General features: G+C 44.8%; 2 protein-coding genes across 2 annotated transcripts in view; one reads left to right on the forward strand and one right to left on the reverse strand.

The window, feature by feature from the left end:
* The window catches only part of Gnaz (G protein subunit alpha z), a 53019-nt gene extending 47499 nt beyond the window's left edge, over window positions 1-5520 (forward strand). Inside the window, exon 3 of the mRNA XM_027923420.2 lies at window positions 3528-5520. Coding sequence (XP_027779221.1) covers window positions 3528-3872 — 345 coding nt within the window. The 3' untranslated portion in view covers window positions 3873-5520. The remainder of the gene's footprint in view (window positions 1-3527) is intronic.
* The window catches only part of Rsph14 (radial spoke head 14 homolog), a 76707-nt gene extending 56638 nt beyond the window's left edge, over window positions 1-20069 (reverse strand). Inside the window, exons 1-3 of the mRNA XM_027923421.2 lie at window positions 19871-20069; window positions 18924-19026; window positions 14533-14651 (exon numbers count right to left, since the gene is read on the reverse strand). Coding sequence (XP_027779222.1) covers window positions 14533-14651; window positions 18924-19026; window positions 19871-20069 — 421 coding nt within the window. The remainder of the gene's footprint in view (window positions 1-14532; window positions 14652-18923; window positions 19027-19870) is intronic.
* Between the last annotated feature and the right edge of the window lie 1045 nt (window positions 20070-21114).

Raw genomic sequence — 21114 nt, forward strand, 5'->3', positions numbered from 1 at the left:
AGATCCCATCACTGCTTCTACTGTTGGTCTTTTTGAGCCAAGTATGGCACCACTTTCTGAGTATAGGCTCCTTTTTCAGTTTCCACTGAGCAGGGACCTATCTGTGAGCCCTCAGCCTCCCCACTGTCCCTCCTATCTCTGAGAGCCTCAGCCTCTGGTCTAGGGACACATCCTAGTAGGACATAGTTTCTGCCTCACTTGCCAGGCCTTCAGACACCTTGAAAGGGTGCATGCCAGTTCATGCTGCCCATTCTAGGCCTTCTGAGCAGCCTTCCCAATTTGTAAAGATGCTAGAGTAGGTGTTCACATCCACCTCCCCATGGTACACTGCTCATACTCAATGAGGGCTCAGCCAGCATCAGTGAGGGTTAATGGAGACAGCTAGTTTAGGGTCTACTCCCACTCTGAAGTTCCATGTCTGTGAGCCCACAAGTCACACACAAGGGTCAGTGTTTCCATAAGCTCTCCTGAATCCTGCCGGGCAGGACTCAAGAGATGGGACAAGAGGGACAGGCATGCATACATATAGAGGTTTTGTTATTCTTTGAGGCCCATCACCACCTCCCAGGAGCCTGCCATGAGGGCCAGTGTGGTTTCCCCTGGTTAGTCCTGAGGAATAGAGAAGAACAGGGAAATCTGAGCATCCCCAATACCAGCAAAGCAAAAGGAACCTGAGGTGTGAGAATGGGTGCCTGAGAGGAGGGGGAGGGTCCTGAGCTTCTGGGAAGCCCATTACCCTAATAAGGTCACTTCTACCCACACCTGACCTGAGGCTACCCACACCTAGACCTGAAATCAAAAACTCTGGTGAGCACGTGTGAAAGATGCCACACAATGGAGGAAGGCCCCTCCCTCCTCTGCCTTCTGCTGCCTTCTGAGATAAGTGTCTGAGTTTCTGTGATCTTTGTCAGGAACAGGATGCCCAGAATCATTCAGGGTTTCCAAAGTCTATTGAGAGGCATCATCAGGGAAAGGGTCCAGACCACTTGGGTGGAAGGGGCTTATGGTGCCAACAAAAATGGACGCTAAGATGGCCTAGGGGATAGATTTGCCCATCTGGTCTACTGGCCCCTCCCATTGCCACTCCAGCTTGCTCCACGTGGGTTTCAGCACCTGAGCTCTTCCCAGTCACATGTGCCCTACAGAGAATCAACCCACAGAGCCCTCCCTGAGCGATGGCCAGCATTCTTGCACCGTTGTAGCATGCTGAGGTGCATTCCTACTTCTCTTCTTGGCTACATTCTTCTTCTTGCCCAAGAAGCTAGGCTAAACTGGATGCAGAATCGATGCCAACTCTCACCCCAGGTGATCCAGCAGGATTCAGGGAGCCTGAGCCAGGCCCTTACTCCCTCTGTGCTTGTCTATCCACCCTTCAACCCCATGACCATACCCTGCTAATGACCAGACTATCCTCTTCATACCACCAGCCCACCCCTAAATGGAGCTGGATACTCCTGCCTAGCCCCTCTGTTCCCTCAGCCCCAGGGCTCACAGTTCTAGGGCCCATCGCCAGACATGTGGACCTGTCAGTGGCCCATGAGTTCAGAATATGTTCAGCGAGCATCTGCTCAATGAATATGTGTTAATGACCATAGCTGATGCAGTATTGGGGGTCAGAAACATAGCCTCCACTTATAACATTCCTATGAGAAGTGACAGCTCTGTTTCCACATTATCTTTACAATGTAGCTATTAGAACTAATTACTCTCCCAGTGGAGTGTGACATTCCTAGACCAACACTGATCTCACCTTTGGGAACATCATATCCAGTTCAACTGTGGAGGTGCTTGTCCCCAGGGCACTGCTGTGATTGGAGCCTTGCCTCATAATTCTCTCTGCAGTAAGGTCACTTCCACCTAAACCTGACCTGAGGCTACCCACACCTAGACCTGAGGTTACCCACTTTTCAGTTTGTTATTCTGAGATCATCTAAAGAAGGAATAAGATTAGATTTGGAAAACATGGTCTCCCAGATGGACATAGAAATCAGGGTGTCTGTGAGGCATCCTCCCGGCTACCCCTGGGGTGACCTCCCTTGGATCCAACCTACAAGAGCAGCAAGCCTAGAGATCCTAACCAAGGGACATGGAACACATTTCCTGCCTCTCTAGCTCTCAGTTTCTTCATCTGTACAATGGGAATAAGAAGGTGTGAGGATTGAACAGGTATCACCTCATGTCCATCTGTAGTTGCCATTTATTATTACTGCAGTCATTGGTGATATTGGTGTCTCACGTCTGCACTGTTAATGCCAACTACATTGCAATGCCATGGTCAATGGTGATAAAATCTGGTCAGAAAAGACCTTCAATCCAAAGCCTTACATCTTTTTTTTTAATGTAAATTTATATTTATTGACTTTATTATTTTTACTGCATTTCCACCTAATTTGTATGGAAGTTACATATTCTTTCAGAGATTTCAATATTTCTATCAGAGATTAAAATATGATTACTTGGTTTATTAAGTCTAATATCAATTGGCTTTTTAATCTTTAACTTGGACAAGGGCTGAAATCTTTTTTTTAAAGAGCGAGAGAGAGAGAAAGAGAGAGAGAATTTTTAATATTTATTTTTTAGTTTTCAGCGGACACAACATCTTTGTTTGTATGTGGTGCTGAGGATCAAACCCGGGCCGCACACATGCCAGGCGAGCGCGCTACCGCTTAAGCCACATCCCCAGCCCCAAAGCCTTACATCTTAATTAAACTGGACCCAGACTTGTCTGGACTTTTAGCTGGTTCAGTTTATCTTAAAATGAGGACAACTTTCACCAGCAGTAATTCCAGGTAGGAGTTCTTGTAGTTCTCAGTAGTTATTTCTTTTAGAAGTAAGAATTGTCAGTTTTGTGGTAGATTGGGGAGACAAAAGCATTATACTGCTTGAAGTCCAGAGTTACTCAAGGTCCTCAGAAAGAAGAGAGGCAAAGATGGGTGGTGAATAGGGCTGTGTTCTATAATTTGGTCACCGCTCTATCCTGAATGCCATCTTTCTGCTCTCTACATGCGCCAAGCCTACCTGCTCAGTCCAGGCCACCAGGTAATATGGCCAGAATCCTGCCTTCAATATACAGCAGGGCTCGAAGCCTTTGGCAATGTATAAAAGCCAAGTAAGGTGGGGAGAGGAGCCTGGTGCAGGGCAGGCATTTCATTCCTAGCTCAGAATTCTTTGGTTACAGACGTGCAGGCTGCTCTTTCAGAAGTACCATGTAGCAGGATCAAAATTTCAAAGGACTGCACAAAACCCAGACTTAAAGGAGACATGATCTCATAGCAGCTCATGTGGAAGATTTGAGCTTCCGTGCATGGATGTAGGGCAAGCAAGAGACAGGCATGGGAAACGCTATGGGATTCAGAGTGTGTGAGGAAGCTGACCTGAGAGAGGAAGGACTTTACAAAATCATGGTGTGTCTCTTGGGGACCAGAATTGGGCTGGCAGACCCTGTGCTAAGGAAGGCTTCCTCCCGGTAGGACTAAGAGTCTAGGGTCTATACTTGCTAATGCCAACACTTTCCTTCCTCCACCCAGAGTCGAATGGCGGAGAGCCTGCGCCTTTTTGACTCCATCTGCAACAACAACTGGTTCATCAACACCTCACTTATCCTCTTCCTGAACAAGAAGGACCTGCTGTCAGAGAAGATCCGGCGCATCCCGCTCACCATCTGCTTCCCTGAATACAAGGGCCAGAACACATATGAGGAGGCCGCCGTCTATATCCAGCGGCAGTTCGAGGACCTGAACCGCAACAAGGAGACCAAGGAAATCTACTCCCACTTCACCTGTGCCACTGACACCAGTAACATCCAGTTTGTCTTTGACGCAGTGACAGATGTCATTATACAGAACAATCTTAAGTACATTGGCCTTTGCTGAGGAGCCAGGCCCAGCCTGCTTGCCTATGGTAAAACCCATGGGGTATCACACCCCAACTCGTGCTAGAGAAGCCCAACCCAGGGGCAGGAAATGGGGAGCCTGAAGAATGTCCCCCACAACCCTCAGCCGCCACCTCCTTGGCCCCACATTTCTGCAAACATAAATATATATGGATAGATTGCTAGGTAGTTAGACACGTGTGCACATGCGCGCATGCACACACAATACACACACACAAACACACACACACACACACCTGGAGATGGCAGAGTTCTCCAAAGCACTGAGGTCTCATCAAGATTTGAAGAGCTGTTGTCACAAGTTTATTATAAGATCATCCTGCCCCTTCACTCTGCCTTCCTGAGCTGGCCCCACTCTGCACAGAGGTCTGCATCCAACTGCTGAGGAAAGGCAGCAGGGCTGGGACCAGGTCAGGCCAACTGTGTCCCTGTTGCCTGGAGAAAGGCCAGCTCACCACCTGAATTCTGGACTGAGTACCTTGCCAATGACAAGGAGTGAAGGCTAGAGCAGGGACTGTAGGCCATCCCTGCTGGCCATACCCTACACACAGCTGCTCTGTACCCCATTTGTCCTGGACCTGGGACCTGAGGAGCCATGTGACAGCACTAACCAGACCTTCAGCCACTCATGGCTCTTTTTAAACAGCTTCAAAATATGCAGCAAAAAATCAACACAATAAAACAAGTGGCACGATTTACTTCAATTTAGACCAGCTGGGTTTCCAGTTTTTCTTCTACTGGTCTGATGTTTTATAAATTGAAACCTGGTTTTTCTTCTCTGACATACTTTTTTTTTTTTTTTTTAATTTTGGCCAAATCTCATCGTGTTTCGCAGGAAAACAAAAAATATACAGAAATTTCAGATGCAGTTGAGTATTCTTTTTTAAATGCAGATTTTCAAAACATATTTTTTTTCAGGTGGTCCTTTTTGTGTCTGGCTTGCTGAGTGTAAAAGTTGTTACCCGGATGACACTGTCCCTCTGCTCCAAAGGATTCTGGGGCGAATAGTCCTGCAAGGCTAGTGCAGGACATATGTTGTACATAAGCCTCTGCAGTGTCCTCTTGTTATTGGTGCAGTTTTCTGCTTTGTTTTTATTTAAGAAAAATAAATGTGATGTATTTAAAGAAGGTTCTTCACCTAGGAGCGAATGAACAATAGCTAAATGTCTTGGTATTTAAAGCATAAATTATCTGTGGCTTTGCTGAGTGAAGGAAGGAGAGGCAAGAGATTGTTCCCCTGCAACCCCCAGTCCCCGCAGGCCCCAAGCCTGAGATAGGCTGGGAGCTGCTACGACTCCTGTGAAGGCACAGCCAGCGTTGTGGCCTGAGGGAGGCCCTGCTGGGACCATGCACTCTGCACCTTCCTGTCCCATGGGCCCTGGCCTTGAAAGGACCTTGGCCAAGAACCATGTGTAAATAAGAACCCCTGCTGCTGGGAGGGGAGGCACCTCCAGAGCCCTTAGCAAATCTCCTTCTCTCGCTCTTTGTTCAGTACCCATGTGTCCAAGGTCAGCGTGCAGAATCATAGCCAAGGACTTGAAGAGATGTACAGAGGGAAAGAGAGGAACTGGTGATCATATGAAAGTCAAAGATTGTCTACTTGAAGAAAATAAAATACCCTGAATGGAGCCGAATCTTGTCCCAGTGTTCTGTGTACATGGCTAAATTTGGTGCTGTCTCGGGCAGCTGGGGCTACCTTCCACACTGAATTTCCTTCCTCTTCTGCTCCCACATTTCCACAAAATTAGATAAATACCCCCCACCTGTGCTGAGGATTGAACCCAGCTGGGCAAGTGCTGTAACACTGAGCCACACCCCCAGCCCTAGGTAAAATCATTTTAAAATTATTGTCAGGAATAACCTTGAGAGGAAAGAAGCTGTGAGAGTGGGGAGACCTGTCAGGGCCCTGTGGCTTGAGGAAATTGAAGTCCAGGGGAACCTCCTATTGCCCTCAGGACCCTGCCCAGCAATAGTCTAGGCTGCACCATTAACCAGACCCCTCACCCTACAAATGACTTCTGCTGATCTTCCCAGGGCAACTGGGAAGAAGTTCACTCCCCATAAAAGTGTAGTGCAAACCCTGTGGGTGCTAGGGAAGAAGTGTACACTGGGACCCACTGCTTACTGACAAGCTTGTGTTCTTAGGAATATATACACATGCAAATGCATACACACACTCATGCATACAAATACATGCACACATGTGCAGATCCACCACTTGGACCTGGCTCTGGCCACCCCATTCCCACTGTATCCAGTGTGGATTCCCTTTCTACCTCCCCACGTCACCAAACAGCAAGAACCCAAAGAAGCTTTTGTTTAAGAAGAAATAACATGTAACTTAAAATTGTTAACACTTATTTTGTGCTTTTTAATGCCAACTGTGAAAAAGAGCAGTTATTTCACTGTGAGCATCTTTAACTTAAAAATACATAGCTGATGTGCATAAAGACCAGAGGAGGACTTCCCCAGTAAAGAGCTCCCTCCTGGTTCTCAAAGCCCAGTCAGCACAAGATTTCCCACAATTCCCCATAGGCTGCAGAACCCCAGATTCCCAGACCCCCATACTGGGGTCTCACAGCTGGGCTCCTTAGCTCTGTCCTCCACTGCCGCTTGTGTACACTGGTTCTTCTCTCACAAGACCCCCCCGCCCCTTTGTTCTTGCTGATCTCTCTGCTTTACATGCCCTTTCCCAGCCTCACAGTCCAGGATCCACCCAACCTTCAGTTCACAGCCACCCCAGCATCGCTGCCCACATTCTACTTCCTAGAGTACTCCAAGGCAAAGTAAGAAGAGGTGTCTGCAAATTCCACTGGACAGTTCAAGGGAAGGGCACCATCTGACCCACCATCTTTCTCCAAAGGCACATGCTGAGTTGGAGAATCCAAGAGAGACCAATAAGGCAAATATCCACAGAAAGCCTTGCAGGGGAGGGCAGGATGAGGATGGCTGAAGGGGAGGAGCTGCGGTCAACCAAGCTGGCCTGCCCTCTGCTGGTGATTATGTCTAGCCTATCTTACTACATTATAGCCCCAGCCTTCTCTCCCAGGACACACTAATGCGTAGCTCCCTACTCCTGAGAGATTGTCATCCTTCCCTATAACTTGTATGGTCACCAAGGTGGGACAGTGGGGGGATGACCGTGGTCACAGTAATCCTATCTCTCATCAGTGACTTCTCACTCTTTCCCACACTCCTAGGAAGCCAAGATTATTTGTTCTGATTTACAGAAGAGGAAGCAGACACTGAGAGGGGACAACTTCCCACCATCAGTGTGTAACAAGTGACGCAGTCAGGCCTAGGGCCCAAGTGGCTGCACTCCATCTGTCCACACTCCCCAGAGTTCCTGCCAAGCCCTGGACAATGCCAACCATCCAGGACAAATGGGCATAGGAGTATGGGCCCAGCTGGCAGAGGGAAGGTTACATAGCACCATGAGGAGGAGGGGGCCATACTGAGGCTGGATGACACCCTGGGGACATTCATCTCACTGAAAGGAGCCTGGCAAGGGTCCTCAATGCTGAGGCAGGTCCCAAATCAGCAAGTGCCAGCTAATGCAGCCCAGACATGCTCTGGGGAGGACCTGATCCCTGTAGTAATTCCATTTGTAACAGTTTGTCTCAAACTACTTGGGAATATTATGAAAGCCTCAAGGAAAATGCCACCTTACCCAACAGAGATGGTGAAGATAGATTCTATGACCCTTGCCAGGCTTGACATGGTCAGGTAAAAGGGAGGAAAGAGGAGAGGAGGCATCTAACAGGTACAGCAAGTTGGGAACCAAGCAAGCAGAGTGTCCCTGTTGGTGGGCATTATCCCCACTAAGACTGGGGATAGGAGCAACAGCTCACCAATGACTGTCAGGCCAAGCATGTGCCTGGGCCCCTGATGCACCCTGTCCTGAGGGCAGGCAAGGAAAGAAAGGGCCTGCCCTTCTGAGGCAGCTCCTTCTCCCTCTGCCCTATGGTGTCAGGGCCAGGAGGAATAGGGTTTGCTCTGGACCACTTCCCAGGCAGCTGGGTGTCTGGGAAACTGCTAAGGAGAGAGAAGGATTCCCTGCCTGGGGCTGAGGCACACTGCTGAAGGGAGGGCATACCCACTTTTCTCCTCCAGCAGTCCTGCCTGGAGAAGCAGCCTGCTCCCAGAACTTAAGTTCTTCATGGACACAACCACCCCCCAGATTTCCCTCTAACTGCTATGACTCTAAGGATGTCCCCTATCCCTCAAAATGCCTGGAATCAAAACTACATCCAGACATCTCCTCATCTGTTCCCTGCCTCTGCAAGGCTCCTGAGACTTGCTCCCTTCTGGAGCCAGGAAGCCAGTTTCCTTAGGCAGGGTCCCTCCTATGGAGAACTAGTACTCTCCTCTGGGTTAGGAAGGGTACCTACCTTCACTCCCAAGGCCTGACCCAATCCCAGGCTGCACGTACTGGGATCAGGGACACATCAGATCCCACCACACTGCCACAAAAGCTAAACCAGCATCTCAGAGCCTGGCACAAGGATGGGGTAACAAAAGGAAGAGCCAGGCCAGATTCACAGGTGTGCCTGGTCAATCAATGCACCTGGGACTGGTAGTGGAAAACTTCCAAGGGACCCTGGGGTGTCCAGCTGTATCCCAAAATCTAGTTAGGAAAGAATCCTCAATTTAAGCACCAGAACTCTCTCCCCCAGAATGCCTGACCACAAAATGAGACCTGTTTTCTCAGGGGGTTAGCAGGAGCAGGGGTGGGATAGGAAGAGTAGTGGGTGAAAACAGAAAAATCCTTGGTGATCACTCAGGATCTAATGGGAAGCCAGGGCTGGAAGCCTCTGCATGGCCTTTGCCTGGACAGTCCTGGTCTCTCCCCTCCTAACACAGCACTATCTTGGGGCATAAAAAGTAGGTCTCGAAGGAATGGGCAAGGGCCCTGTAGGAACAGTTTTCAGTCCTAGGGTGCCACCTGCTGGTCACTCTGGGAAATCACATAGCAAATCAGACCGTCACGCAGGATTAGAGGGAAGACCTTACAAACATTCTCCCACAGAAATTCCGAATTACAGGGGAGGAAACTGAAGGCACAGTCACGAGAACAAGACAAGGGTTCAACACATATTTATTGAATGAATAATCAATTGTATAAGTGAATTATAGCCAGAAAACAATGAATGATCCTTTAAAATATAGTATAAAACCTGCTGGACAGTATTTATTGACTGCCGACCACAAACCAGGTGCTCTCTCAGGTGTCAAGGGAACCATGATGTTTTAAAAAAGCATCTTCCTTCAAGTGTGGCTATGGATAGGAAACCCATAGTAATGACCACAGCATATCCTGAGAGCATGCTGAGTCCTATGTTCAGACTATGTCAGCTAAACTATACAGGTGATAAAATTCAAGCTTCCATGGGCTACACTACTGCCCAAGGTCACATGCTGATAAGAGTACAGCCATCAAGGAAATAAAAGCCCGTGCCTTACCTAAATATCCCCAACTGTAAGCCCAACAAGGGCATCACTTCGGGCAAAGCCACACTGGCCAACCCAGAAGCCACAGTACTCAAAAATTCCTCCAGGATGGATGTCCAGGGGTGCCTATCACACTACCTGCCTATCTCCATCCATCTGTACAGCCATCCTCCCAGCCCCAACCATCCCTCCACCAGAGGGTCCCAGGCCTCCCTTCTGGGCCCTTCACAAATGATGAGCAGCACCCAGCAAATCCTATGACAAAGGGCCAAGGCTTCTGTTTTGGTTGGGTTTGGTTTGGTTATGGTTTTTTAGGTACTAGGGACTGAACCCAGGGCATTGTATATCCCCAGGCCTTTTTTTTTTTTTAATTTTGAGACAGGGTCTTGCTAAGTTGCCAAGGCTGGCCTTGAACTTGTGATCCTCCTGCCTCAGCCTCCCAATTTCAGGCATGCAACATCATTTAGAACTCAGATAACCAAAGAGCTTTTGGGATCCAGGCAGTGTTAGATTGTCAAGCACTAAAAACAGACAGATAGAACTCCTTTCCATGTGTCTTCACAGACTAAATGTGAAAAGCAAAACTTAAAGGTTTCAGCAGAAGATACAGCAAAATATCTCCAAAGTTCAGGGTAAAGAATTCTCTTACTCAACACACAACCCTACCCCCCCCAAAAAAAAATGCAAAGGAAAAGATTGATGAAACTGATTACATTATTCAAATGAAAACTATGGAGCCAATGATTCAACAAATAAATAGTAAGAAGTCACAAACACATCTTGGGAAATTATATTTGCAATGTAGGTAACCAACAATGGATTGAAATCTGAGATAAACGAAGAACACTTCCTGGAATCAATAAGAAATAGAAAAAGGGGCTGGGGCTGTAGCTTAGTGCCAGAGCGCTTGCCTAGCTGGCATGAGGCACTGGATTCGATCCTTAGCACCACATAAAAATAAACAAACAAAATAAAGACATTCTGTCCATCTACAATTATAAAAAAAATTAAGAAATAAAAAAAGAACTCTGAGGTACCCTGGATCCCCAGAGGCTCTAGGCAGAGGTTGCCAGAGGGGAAACTTTTTTTGATCCTTTTTACTGATCACAGGGATCAACAAAGCAACACAACAATGAAACACCAGAGCTACCCACTGGGATGCTAACAAGGATGTGTGATCGCCCTCCTCAGGAGAGGACCCGAGGGATTCTCCCTTGAGTGTACCAGGAAAACCAGAGCTGGAACTCTCACTGTCATTCCTTCTGCAGCACAGGAGCCGAAACACCCAACAGAGAAACAAGTGAAAACTATGGAGCCAACAATTCAACAAATAAGTTGTTTCAACATAGAAACATATCATGGCATACTTTATAGCTGTGGATAATATGTCAGAATACACTCTACTGTCATGTATATCTCAAAAGAACAAAAAAAAAGAAAAATATCATGGTTCAGTCAAATGCTGTGAAAACATGAAGCAGTAGAAATAAATGAAATATAGCCCATGATATGACATGGACAATCTCAATATTTATCCATGCTACTTAAAAAAATACCTTTTAAAAAGCAGTGTTTTAAGCTGGGCATGGTGGCACATGCCTGTAATCCCAGCAGCTGGGGAGGCTGAGACAGGAGGATCCTTGAGTTCAAAGCCAGGCTCAGCAATGGTGAGGCACTAAGCAATTCAGTGAGACCCTGTCTCTAAATAAAATATAAAATAGGGCTAGGGGGCTGGGATTGTGGCTCAGCGGTAGAGCGCTCGCCTAGCATGGGCGGGACCCGGGTTCGATCCTCAGCACCACATAAAAATAAAATGCATTGTGTTGTGTCCATCTACACCAAAAAATAAATATTTTTTAAAAATAAAATAGGGCTAGGAATGTGGCTCAGTGGCTAACTACCCCTGAATTCAATCCCTAGTACCCACATTTTTTAAAAAGCAGTGTTTTAAAAGGTATTTTAAGTAGCATATGGATATGTACAGCAAGATCTGTTAAGACATGTTAAGACATACAAAGCAAAATTACATATATTATATATATAATATAATTTATATTTGTGATAAATATAAAGATTTATTGAGGATCTAGTCACAAAGTTTATTAGTGTTCAAGGGAGGATGGGAGGAAGAGTGGGAAAAGGTTCACAAAGTATTTGGATTTATATATGACTTTTTTCAAACAAATATGAAATACTGTAGAATGTTACAATTTGGCAAAGCTGAATGGTGGTATTCAGCCTTCATTATTATTATCTCTGTTTCTCAAATGTTTTAAATAGGTAACACTAATTTTAAGAGCCTTGGGTGACACTTTTAAATAGGTAACATTAATTTTAAGAGCCTTCCCACACACTAGGAATGAGAGGTGACCAAGTCCTGCCTCACTCTTTGAGTTTTAGCATGGTGAGCACAGGGCACAAGTTTAGTTCAGCCCTGGTACTGGTCCTCTATGAAGACACCAGATACCTCAAGGCTCTCAACACCAGGCACATGTGAGAAACAGCCAAGGGTGCATTTAAAAATATATGTGTGTGGAATAGATGTGTAGCTCAGTGGTAGAGTGCTTGCCTGGCATGTGGGAGGCCATGGGTTCAATCCCCACTACCATATAGGGGAAAAAAACTGTGCAGAGGTGATCCCCAGAGACTGATCTTGGTGGTTTGGGAGAGGACCAGGGATATAATTGTCTTTTTTTTAAAAATTGTAGATGGACACGATACCTTTGCTTTATTTATTTATTTGAACCAGTGCTGAGGATTGAACCCAGTGTCTCCACGTGGCAGGCAATCATTCCTCCACTGAGCTATACTACCAGCCCCTGTAGTGGTCATTTTAAAAATACCACTTGTTGTCTACCCTTGCATGCTGCCCAACATCTAGCCCAGTTCAGCTGGAGGAAGATGTGCCTCAGGAACAGGCAGCAATCCTCATGGGCACTGCTCTGCTGGGCTTGTCTCTCTGCACCTGATCCCATAGTCATTTGTCTCTGGGCCTTAATTCAGGGAGGTCTCACAGTCCCTGAATGCTTATACTTCTTATACAGGGTGCCAGACTGTACACTTAGCCAGTGTTTTCTCACTTTGATCTCACTTTGTCCTCACTTTATATTTGAGGAAATAACTTGTAGGAATGAAGGGAAGGGAAACCAGATTCATCTGACTTCTGCACTATAACATTGACTTGTCTACCTTTACCTAAAATACCACTTCAAGGCCTACTGTCCCAACTCTTGGAATGAGCACTTCATTTAAAAATGCTCATGCAACCAGGTGGATGTCGACCTGACGAGTGTCAACCCTCTAGCTGTGGTTGGCATGTGATTGTTACCCTAGATTCCCCATCTAATTAGCAGGAGCAGTCAGCTGAAGGGTACCACAAACCAGGGTTGAAGGGGCCCACAGTGAGTGTGTACAACATTACCTTTGGGGCAGGCCTTCTTTATTCCTAAAAACCTGCTGTGACATTTCATAAAAGAGAACGTTTAAAGGGCCTCCAGTCATGCATGGTAGCCTGCACCTGTGATCCCAGCTACTCAGGAGGCTGAGAGGCAGGAGGATCACTTGAGCCTATGAATTCGGGATCAGGCTGGGGAACATAGTGAGACCCCCATCTCAGAATAAATAAATAAATAAATAAATGGGCTCCCCTTTAATTACCAAGGAAATACATATTAAAATAGAAACAATTCGGGGCTGGGGATGTGGCTCAAGCGGTAGCGCGCTCGCCTGGCATGCGTGCGGCCCGGGTTCGATCCTCAGCACCACATACAAACAAAGATGTTGTGTCCGCCGAAAACTAAAAAAAATAAATATTAAAAAAAAAAAAAACAGTTGGGGCTGGGGATGTGGCTCAAGTGGTAGCACACTCACCTAGCATGCGTGAGGCACTGGGTTCGATTCTCAGCACCACATTAAAAAAATAAAGATATATATTAAAAAAGTAAAAGTTTAAAAAATAAAATAAAAACAAGATACTATATACACATACGTACGTGCACACACACACACATACACACACACATCAAACTAGCTAAAATAAAAAGAAAAGACCAAATGTTGATTAGAATGTAGAATACCTGGAACTCTCATATACTGCTACTGGGAGTGAAAATTGGTGCAACTATTTTAGAAAATCATTTAGTAGTACCATCTAAAGCTGAACATGAATTTATCTTATGCCAGCCAATTCTACTCCTACATATGTCTCAAAAGAAATGTACATATGTGCCCACCAGAAGACATATATAAGTGTGTCTATACCCCTTTGTTCTTGGTAGCCATAAGTAAAAACAACTCAAATGTCCTCAGCAGCAGAATGGATAAACTGCAGTACACTCTCATTATATATATAATGTGTATACCAAACCCCAGCACTAAAACAGCAGAAATCAGTAATATATAACATACATGAATCTCAGAAACAAAACATTGAGTGAAAGAAGCAAAATATTATAATCTGTATGTTTCTATTTCCATTAAGTTTTTAAAAAGACATGAACAGGGTTGGGGGTATAGTACATGATTACCATGTATAAGGACCTGTGTTCAATACCCAGCACTGAAAAAAAAACATTAACTAAGCTATGGCCTTATAAATTAAATATATTGTTTCTCTTTGGATGTGAGGTAGAACCCTGTATGGTGTTTATGGGAAGTCTTGGAGTACTGAAATATGCTATGTATTTCTTGACTTGGGTAGTTGTCACATGGAATACTCATTTAGTGCAATTTAATCAAATATTCACATACGTGATTTTGCTTTTGTTGTTGTTGTAGTTATTGCTTTTTTCATGTGAAGGGTGCTGGGGGTTGAACACAGGGCCTTGTATTTGCTAAGTATGTACTCTATCTCTGAGCTATGAACTACTGCCCGTATGTGTGCTTTTAAAAGTACATGTTATATTTTAATAAAAAGGTAACTTTTTTGTTGTTGTTGCTAAAATTGTTGAGATGTGAGTCTGTTATCCAGGCTGGTCTTAAACTCCTGGGTTCAGGTGAGCCTCTTAACTTGACCTCCCAAGCAGCTGGGATTATAGGCATGTACCATCATGCCCAGCAAAATGGTAATCTAAAAAAAAATTTTTAATATACTGAGGACTGTGATTTGCAGTCTGGCGTGTATGTGACCTGGTGAGGAAGTCCAGGGGCCACAGGAAAATCTACCAGATCTGCTTGTGGGGCAAGCCTACCTGAAGGTAGCTGGGCCAGGTACTTGAATGCCTGGTGCAGGTTCTGCCGGCACAGTGCATAGGGGTCATCCATCAGGAAGGACAGGGCAAGGATGATATCATTCTCTAAAAAGCCATTTCTGGGAAGAAAAAGTGGATTTAGACATAACTAATATCATGCCTGGAGAGGATCAAATAAGAGGTCAGGCCCCTGTGGGAGTCTGAATTCATGTTAGATAGGGCAGACAAGGCCAGAAGTAAACACCACATTCTGGAATCCCCAGAAGCCATGAGAGCAGAGCAGTAGTTGATGTGGTGACAAGAATCACATAGCTCTGCTCCTTCCTAGCCATGATTTAGACTCCAGCTTTTGTGCCCCTGTATTCTTATTTTCACTCTTCTGGCCCTCAATCAATCCCAAGGTCTGTAAAATGAGGATGGTTCAGCAGAGGGGTTCAGGCAAAGCACCTACCTTGCCTGAACTGCAGGGCTGAGCTCACTGGCTCTCAGTTGAGCTCCATAAGCCCACCCGCCCCAACTTCTCCCACTTATCTTCCCCTAGTTGAGTTGTGAGCTTGCCAGAGGCCAGCTGCTTACCTCCATACCTATGGGTACCTGTTATGCTTGTTTTTATAATTATGAATAGGGTAATTATTATAATTATGAATAGGATTATATATATATATATATATATTAGGTAAGCCAACTAGGTGAGAAGACTTTTTAAAATTTCCTTATGAAAAAAAAAAGTTTGAATGTTTTGCAAAGACTCAAAAGTCTAAAAAACAAAAAAAAAAGTGAGATAATTATAAAAGATTCTAGAATGTTTTTTGCACACAGATTATTTCACCAATGTTTTTCAGTTCTTGCTCTGCTTTAATGAAACCATAGTTGCAAATCAGGTGTGTGGTTAAAGAAAAAAAGTTGACAAGGAAATACCATCCAGTGGATCCATAGCCTAGAAAATGCCTAGGTCCCATATGGGGATTAGCAATGTCTTATCATTTGTGTTTTGGGTTAAAATGAATCATTTAAAGAAAATATAACATTTCTTTCTTGGATCCCCTACTATCCTCATCACCCCTCCATCACTTTTTTTGTTTGATTGGATTTTGGGGAGGTTTTTTGTTTTTTGTTTTGTTTAGGGTTTGCCCAGCAAAATGGTAATCTAAAATAAAATTTTTTAGGGCACTTGATCACTGAGCCACATCCCCAGTCCTATTTTGTATTTTATTTAGAGACAGGATTGCACTGAGTTGCTTAGCAAGCTTCGCTTTTGCTAAAGCTGGCTTTGAACTCGTGATCCTCCTGCCTCAGCCTTCCAAACTGCTGGGACTACAGGTATGTGCCACTGCCGCCCAGCTTTCACCATTTCTTTAAAGCAACCAACTGATTATTGAATCCAACTGAACTTGTAAAGAGGACTGCTGAGGTCACATCTGTCAGAGCAGAATTCAGAGATAAATGAGAAGTCATGTGTGAAGCCCTCAGCTAAGTTCCCAGAATATAGGACATATGCAACTAATTATGCTACAATGGCATTAACCTTAATGAAATGTTTGTTGTTGTTATTGTTCTTTTAAGATATACATGACAGTAGAATGTATTCTGATATATTATACATACATGGAGTATAACTTATTCTAATTAGGATCCTATTCTTGTGGTTGTACTTGATGTGGAGTTACACTGGTCATGTATTTATGGAATGTTTTGAATTGTTCTGGAAGAAAAGATCATAATGGGACACACAAGTTGCAGGGGACTTCACTGACCATTGGGTTCTCGACAGTCAGTACCCTGTGACCCATTCTATGTCATTCATGCTTGAAAGCTGGGTGGTGCATAATGGTAGTCCCAACTACTCAGGAGTCTAAGGCAGAAGGATGGTTTGAGCCAAGGAGTTCAGGACCAGCCTAGGAAACAATGAGACCCTATCTCATTTTTAAAAATAAAATAAAAAGATTTGGGGGTCTATTTCAGTGGCAAAGCATGTCCTAAGCATGCATGAGGCCCTGGGTTTAATCTCGATCACTCAAAAAATAAAAATTATAATAAAGCCAGTTATGTTGTCTGTGGAGTTATGTGGCCCCTCTCACTAGCACACAAGCTAGAGGAAAGATTAGACCATTTAGGAAACTCTCCTGTTCATGAAAATATGTGAATTGACTTCCCAAGGTGTCAAGATGCCCAGCCTGGGCTGCTATCCTCATCACCCCTTCCATCACTTCCTGTATAGCAAGAGGGCAAAAAGGTTTCAACACAAGCAGTTCAGGGCAGTTACACAGGATTTGAATGGGCTCCAAAACCTGTTGGCTTTAGTTGTAAGATTACTGCTGAACTTGGGGGAAATATAGAAATCACCCATATTTGTTTTTGGCCCTTTGTCTTCCTTGTCCAATGTAGTATGCTGGTAAGAGGCTGGAGTTTGGACTCCTAGACCCTGGGCACATAGTAGTATGTCCTCTCTCTGGTCTCCCCCAGTACCCAACTTGCCTCACAATGGTGGTATGAGGAATGGCTGAGAACACTGAATATGTTCTGTGTGAAGGCCAGATTTTTCGCCATATCCTCCCATATTGTTAATGTGGGCACAGCCAGGACTCCCCAGTGCAGGTTATCCTAGTGCCACTAAATAATTTACTGTCACCTTCCCTAGGCATTTACTTCTATTTGATCATCTCTCCTCAGCATCCATTGTCCCTCCCTAAAAACTATAACCTAATGTCCATATCAAGTCCAGAAAAAAAAAGGAAAAACAACAAGAAAAATGAGAGACACTTGACTCCTGGGCCCTGTCACTCCCCAAGCTCTCAGATCCCTGGGGTCCTCCTAAGTACCTGCTCCAACCTGATCCTGTACCCCTAAAATTGTTTTTGTTTGTTGATTGGTTGTTCTTGTTTGGTTTGAGTCAGGATCTTGCTGTGCTACCCAGGCTGGGCTTGAACTTGTGGGCTCAAGTGATCCTCTTACCTCAGCACAGGCACACACTAGCACACCTTGCCCTGTTTAAAGTTTTAAAGAACCATTCTGAGGTAATTTCAGATAGGCAAATTGAGACTTGTATCAAAAGGTCACAGAGGAGAAGAGTGTGCCCCCCACCCTGACACACCAGAGCCCATGGCCTCACCCCACTGCTCTGACCACAGCACTGATCTACTACCTGTTGCAGTGTGTGATTTAGAATGCTAACTGCGGCACTACCTTCCCCTGCCTCTATCTCCCCCCATGTCCCCACATCATCACCATCACTCCCCATTCATAGTACCCAATTAGCCCAGGGCTGCAGGATCAGGTTGAAGCAGGTACTCAGAAGGACCCCAGCAGTCTGAGAGCTTGGGGAGTGACAGGGCCCAGTAAGTTTGGGTTTTATGAGATACCCCCACACTCTTGACATGGATTGACATCTCTCAGAATGGGTGACTGCTGTTCATACTCAACAAGCCTAAAGGCAGTCAGCATCTTGCCCTTTAAGCTGCCCTTCTTTTCTGGACCTGTGCACACTGGCCATTATTATCCTTTATATAGAAGACCAGGGGTAGAGTTTGGGGATATGACTTAGAGTTTGGTTTGTTTGTTTTGGTGCCAGGGATTGAACTCACGGGTGTTTAACGACTGATTCATATCCCCAGCCCATTTTATTTTATTTACTTTGAGACAGGGTCTCACTAAGTTGCTTAGGACCTCACTAAGTTGCTGGGGTTGTTCTCCACTTGCAATCCTCCTGCCTCAGCCTCCTAAACCACTGGGATTACTGTGCCCAGGTGGGGTTCTGTTTTTAATACAAAGTAAAACTTGTGATCTCTGGTCAAAAGATTGAACTCAACTAATATGATAAAGCACCTCCAAGCCTCCCCTTACTACCACTAACCCTTAACCAAGGGTTAGTGGTAGTAAAATATGTTTAAATGTAAAATGCAAATCTGTACACAGGAAAGGGACATTTCTAGGTGCCAGAAACCAAGAACCTAGCATCCTGAGCAAGAAGTAAGATCACCAATCTAAAACAGATGTGTGCTTTGAAGCTGGTATTTTACCACCTGCACAGGAACAGGAATTAGAGCCACAGACCTTGTGGGGATCTGGGACAGGGAAATTGGCTTCCCATAAAAATCAAAGAAAAGACAAAATTGTTGCAGATGTGGGATCTGAACTAAATTTCTACCTTCAAAGTGGGAAGTTCATAGCTAGACGCTAACATAAAAATTAGTCTGGAACAGAGGGTCCCATTAGGCCCTCACAAAAGGAACCAAAAATCACCCCACACAAAGGTTTGTTCTGGTCAAACAGAAGTCCCACCAAAGACCAGTGCTACAGAAAAAAATTAAGAACACTAAGGTCAGTCAAGAACATCCATCCAGAGATGAGTGTGTCTTCCAAATAAGGCATTGGACTAAGAGACAGCTGCCCACCTGCCCACGTTATGAGTCGCCATGATGTAGAGCACCTCGGTGGTCTTTATTCGAACCACGTCATCATCATCCTTCAGCAAAGATTTCAGGCTCTCCAGGAAGCCTGTGAGATAGAAAAATCTTTGAACATTTGCCATTACTAGAAATTAATTAACCCAGAAGTCAACTTGTGAGAAAATGTTGGACAACAAGAATGACTAGCGTTTCCACTGCTTTGGGTGTTAAAGAATCATGTCAGTTACACAGCATTTGAGAGTCACTGAAAGGGCTCACACCCAGAGACCATCTCATCTAACACTTCTCAATTTTCCTTGTATACTTCCTACCAGTGCCTTCTCTCAAAATCATCCATGGTGTTAAGTAAAAGACCTTTGCCATTTCTTTGACCCCAGGAGAGATGTGGGATAAAATTACAACCCTGTCCCAAACTAGTCACATGACCTTGAATGGGGTATATCTAAGGATACCAGATTCAGCAAATAAAAACTCTGCACATGACTGTAATCAGTGATTCGGGAGGCTGAAGCAGGAGAATAACAAATTCTAGGCCAGCCTCAGCAAATCAGCAAGGCTCTAAGCAACTTAGTCCATGTCTCAAAAATAAATTTAAAAAAATTCAAAGATCTGGGGATGTAACTCAGTGGTAAAGTGTCTCTGGGTTCAATCCCCAGTACAAAAAAAAAAAAAAAACCTGATTAATTTATTGATTAGGCAATCCCAGACTCACACCCTTTCTTTGAACCTCAGTTTTCTTGTCTGTAGATTCAGAACATTTCCTCTCTTAAAAGTGCCACTACGAGAACTAAGATAACTCAGGCACAACACTTGAGGTACTGCTGGCCCCAAGTGAGGCTCATTAAATAGCAACCCTTATTACTGAAGCTCCAAACAGTGTCTGAGCTATGCCAAGATCCCAGTCATGGTCACTTGGGCTGTGAAATTCTCACCTAGGTTGATGGCCTCGTAGACATACTCAGGGTCATGCATGAGATCACAGAGGGCCATGAGGGCTTTCTGCCTTGTCAGCAGGTCTTCTGAATTTAGCTCTTCATTCAGCTTGGGCAGGGCCCTACAACCATAGGCAATGGCAGCCTTGGTGGGGTTGATATCTGGAGGAAGATACTTGGAGATCTGGGCATGAGCCATCTTTCCACATGCAAAGGACTTTCAAAATGAAGTTCTGCAGAGACCACTGATTAAAAAAACCCAAAAAGCTGTGTTATTACTATTGTGATTTAAAGACTACTTTTCATCTGATCATCAAAACTGTGAGGGCAGGTGGATGGCTATATTGCATTTTACAGATAAGCAGAGTTCTCCCATGCAATTCATTTAACAACAGAGGAAAACACTCTGACAGTTCATAAGCTCGGTTCTCACAGGCACTGAAGGGACAAAACAAAACAAACAAGCAAACACCAAGATGGTCTCTCTATTTAGTGATTATCTGATGCCAGCAATAACTAGTACTTAACTCAACCACCCCATAAGGAGAAGACTTGTATTATCCACATTTTACAAATGAGGAAATTAAGAGAAAAGCCAAGGAGCTTGGAGGTCGAAGAATTGGTAAAGCTAGAAGCCATTGTCCAAATCCAGGTCTAGCTCATTCACCTGTCAAGAACCCATATTCACATGTTTAGAATACATCTGCAAAAAAAGAATTAAGGTTAGAGGATGAGTTATTTTTATTACACACACACACACACACACTTTCAACAACTATTAGCAGTGTGGCTTAGTGGTTAAGGGCTGGCTGCAATCCCAGGTCAGAGTGGTCCTTAATAAGTTTTCTCCTCCATCTGTGCCTTTCTACAATTACAAAAAAAGAAGTAATAGTAGTACCTCCTTCCTGTCCTTCCAGCATTATCATATTAACCATTAACAGACGCCTACAAGCCTGTGGCTATTGTTATGATTGTTATTGCATTTAGTCACATAGTCAGGAATCTCCCCAGTAAAAATTGAATCAAACTCTGATACCTGGCATCAGATGACAAGGGTAAAGGGGCCTCTCTGGGAATGACACAACCATATCTGATCTGGGCTCCCCTCTCAGGAAACAGTAGACATTGGGACAGGGACCTGCCCTCCTCTAGAGGGCACACACTGGAGTCCGGTCATTTATAGAAACACGCAGGATAGGGTGTGGAGACATCGGTCCTGGGTGGGCAGGTCTGGGTAGGTCAGG

The sequence above is a fragment of the Marmota flaviventris genome, chromosome 1 (genome assembly GCF_047511675.1).
Source record: "Marmota flaviventris isolate mMarFla1 chromosome 1, mMarFla1.hap1, whole genome shotgun sequence".
Taxonomy (NCBI): Eukaryota; Metazoa; Chordata; class Mammalia; order Rodentia; family Sciuridae; genus Marmota; species Marmota flaviventris.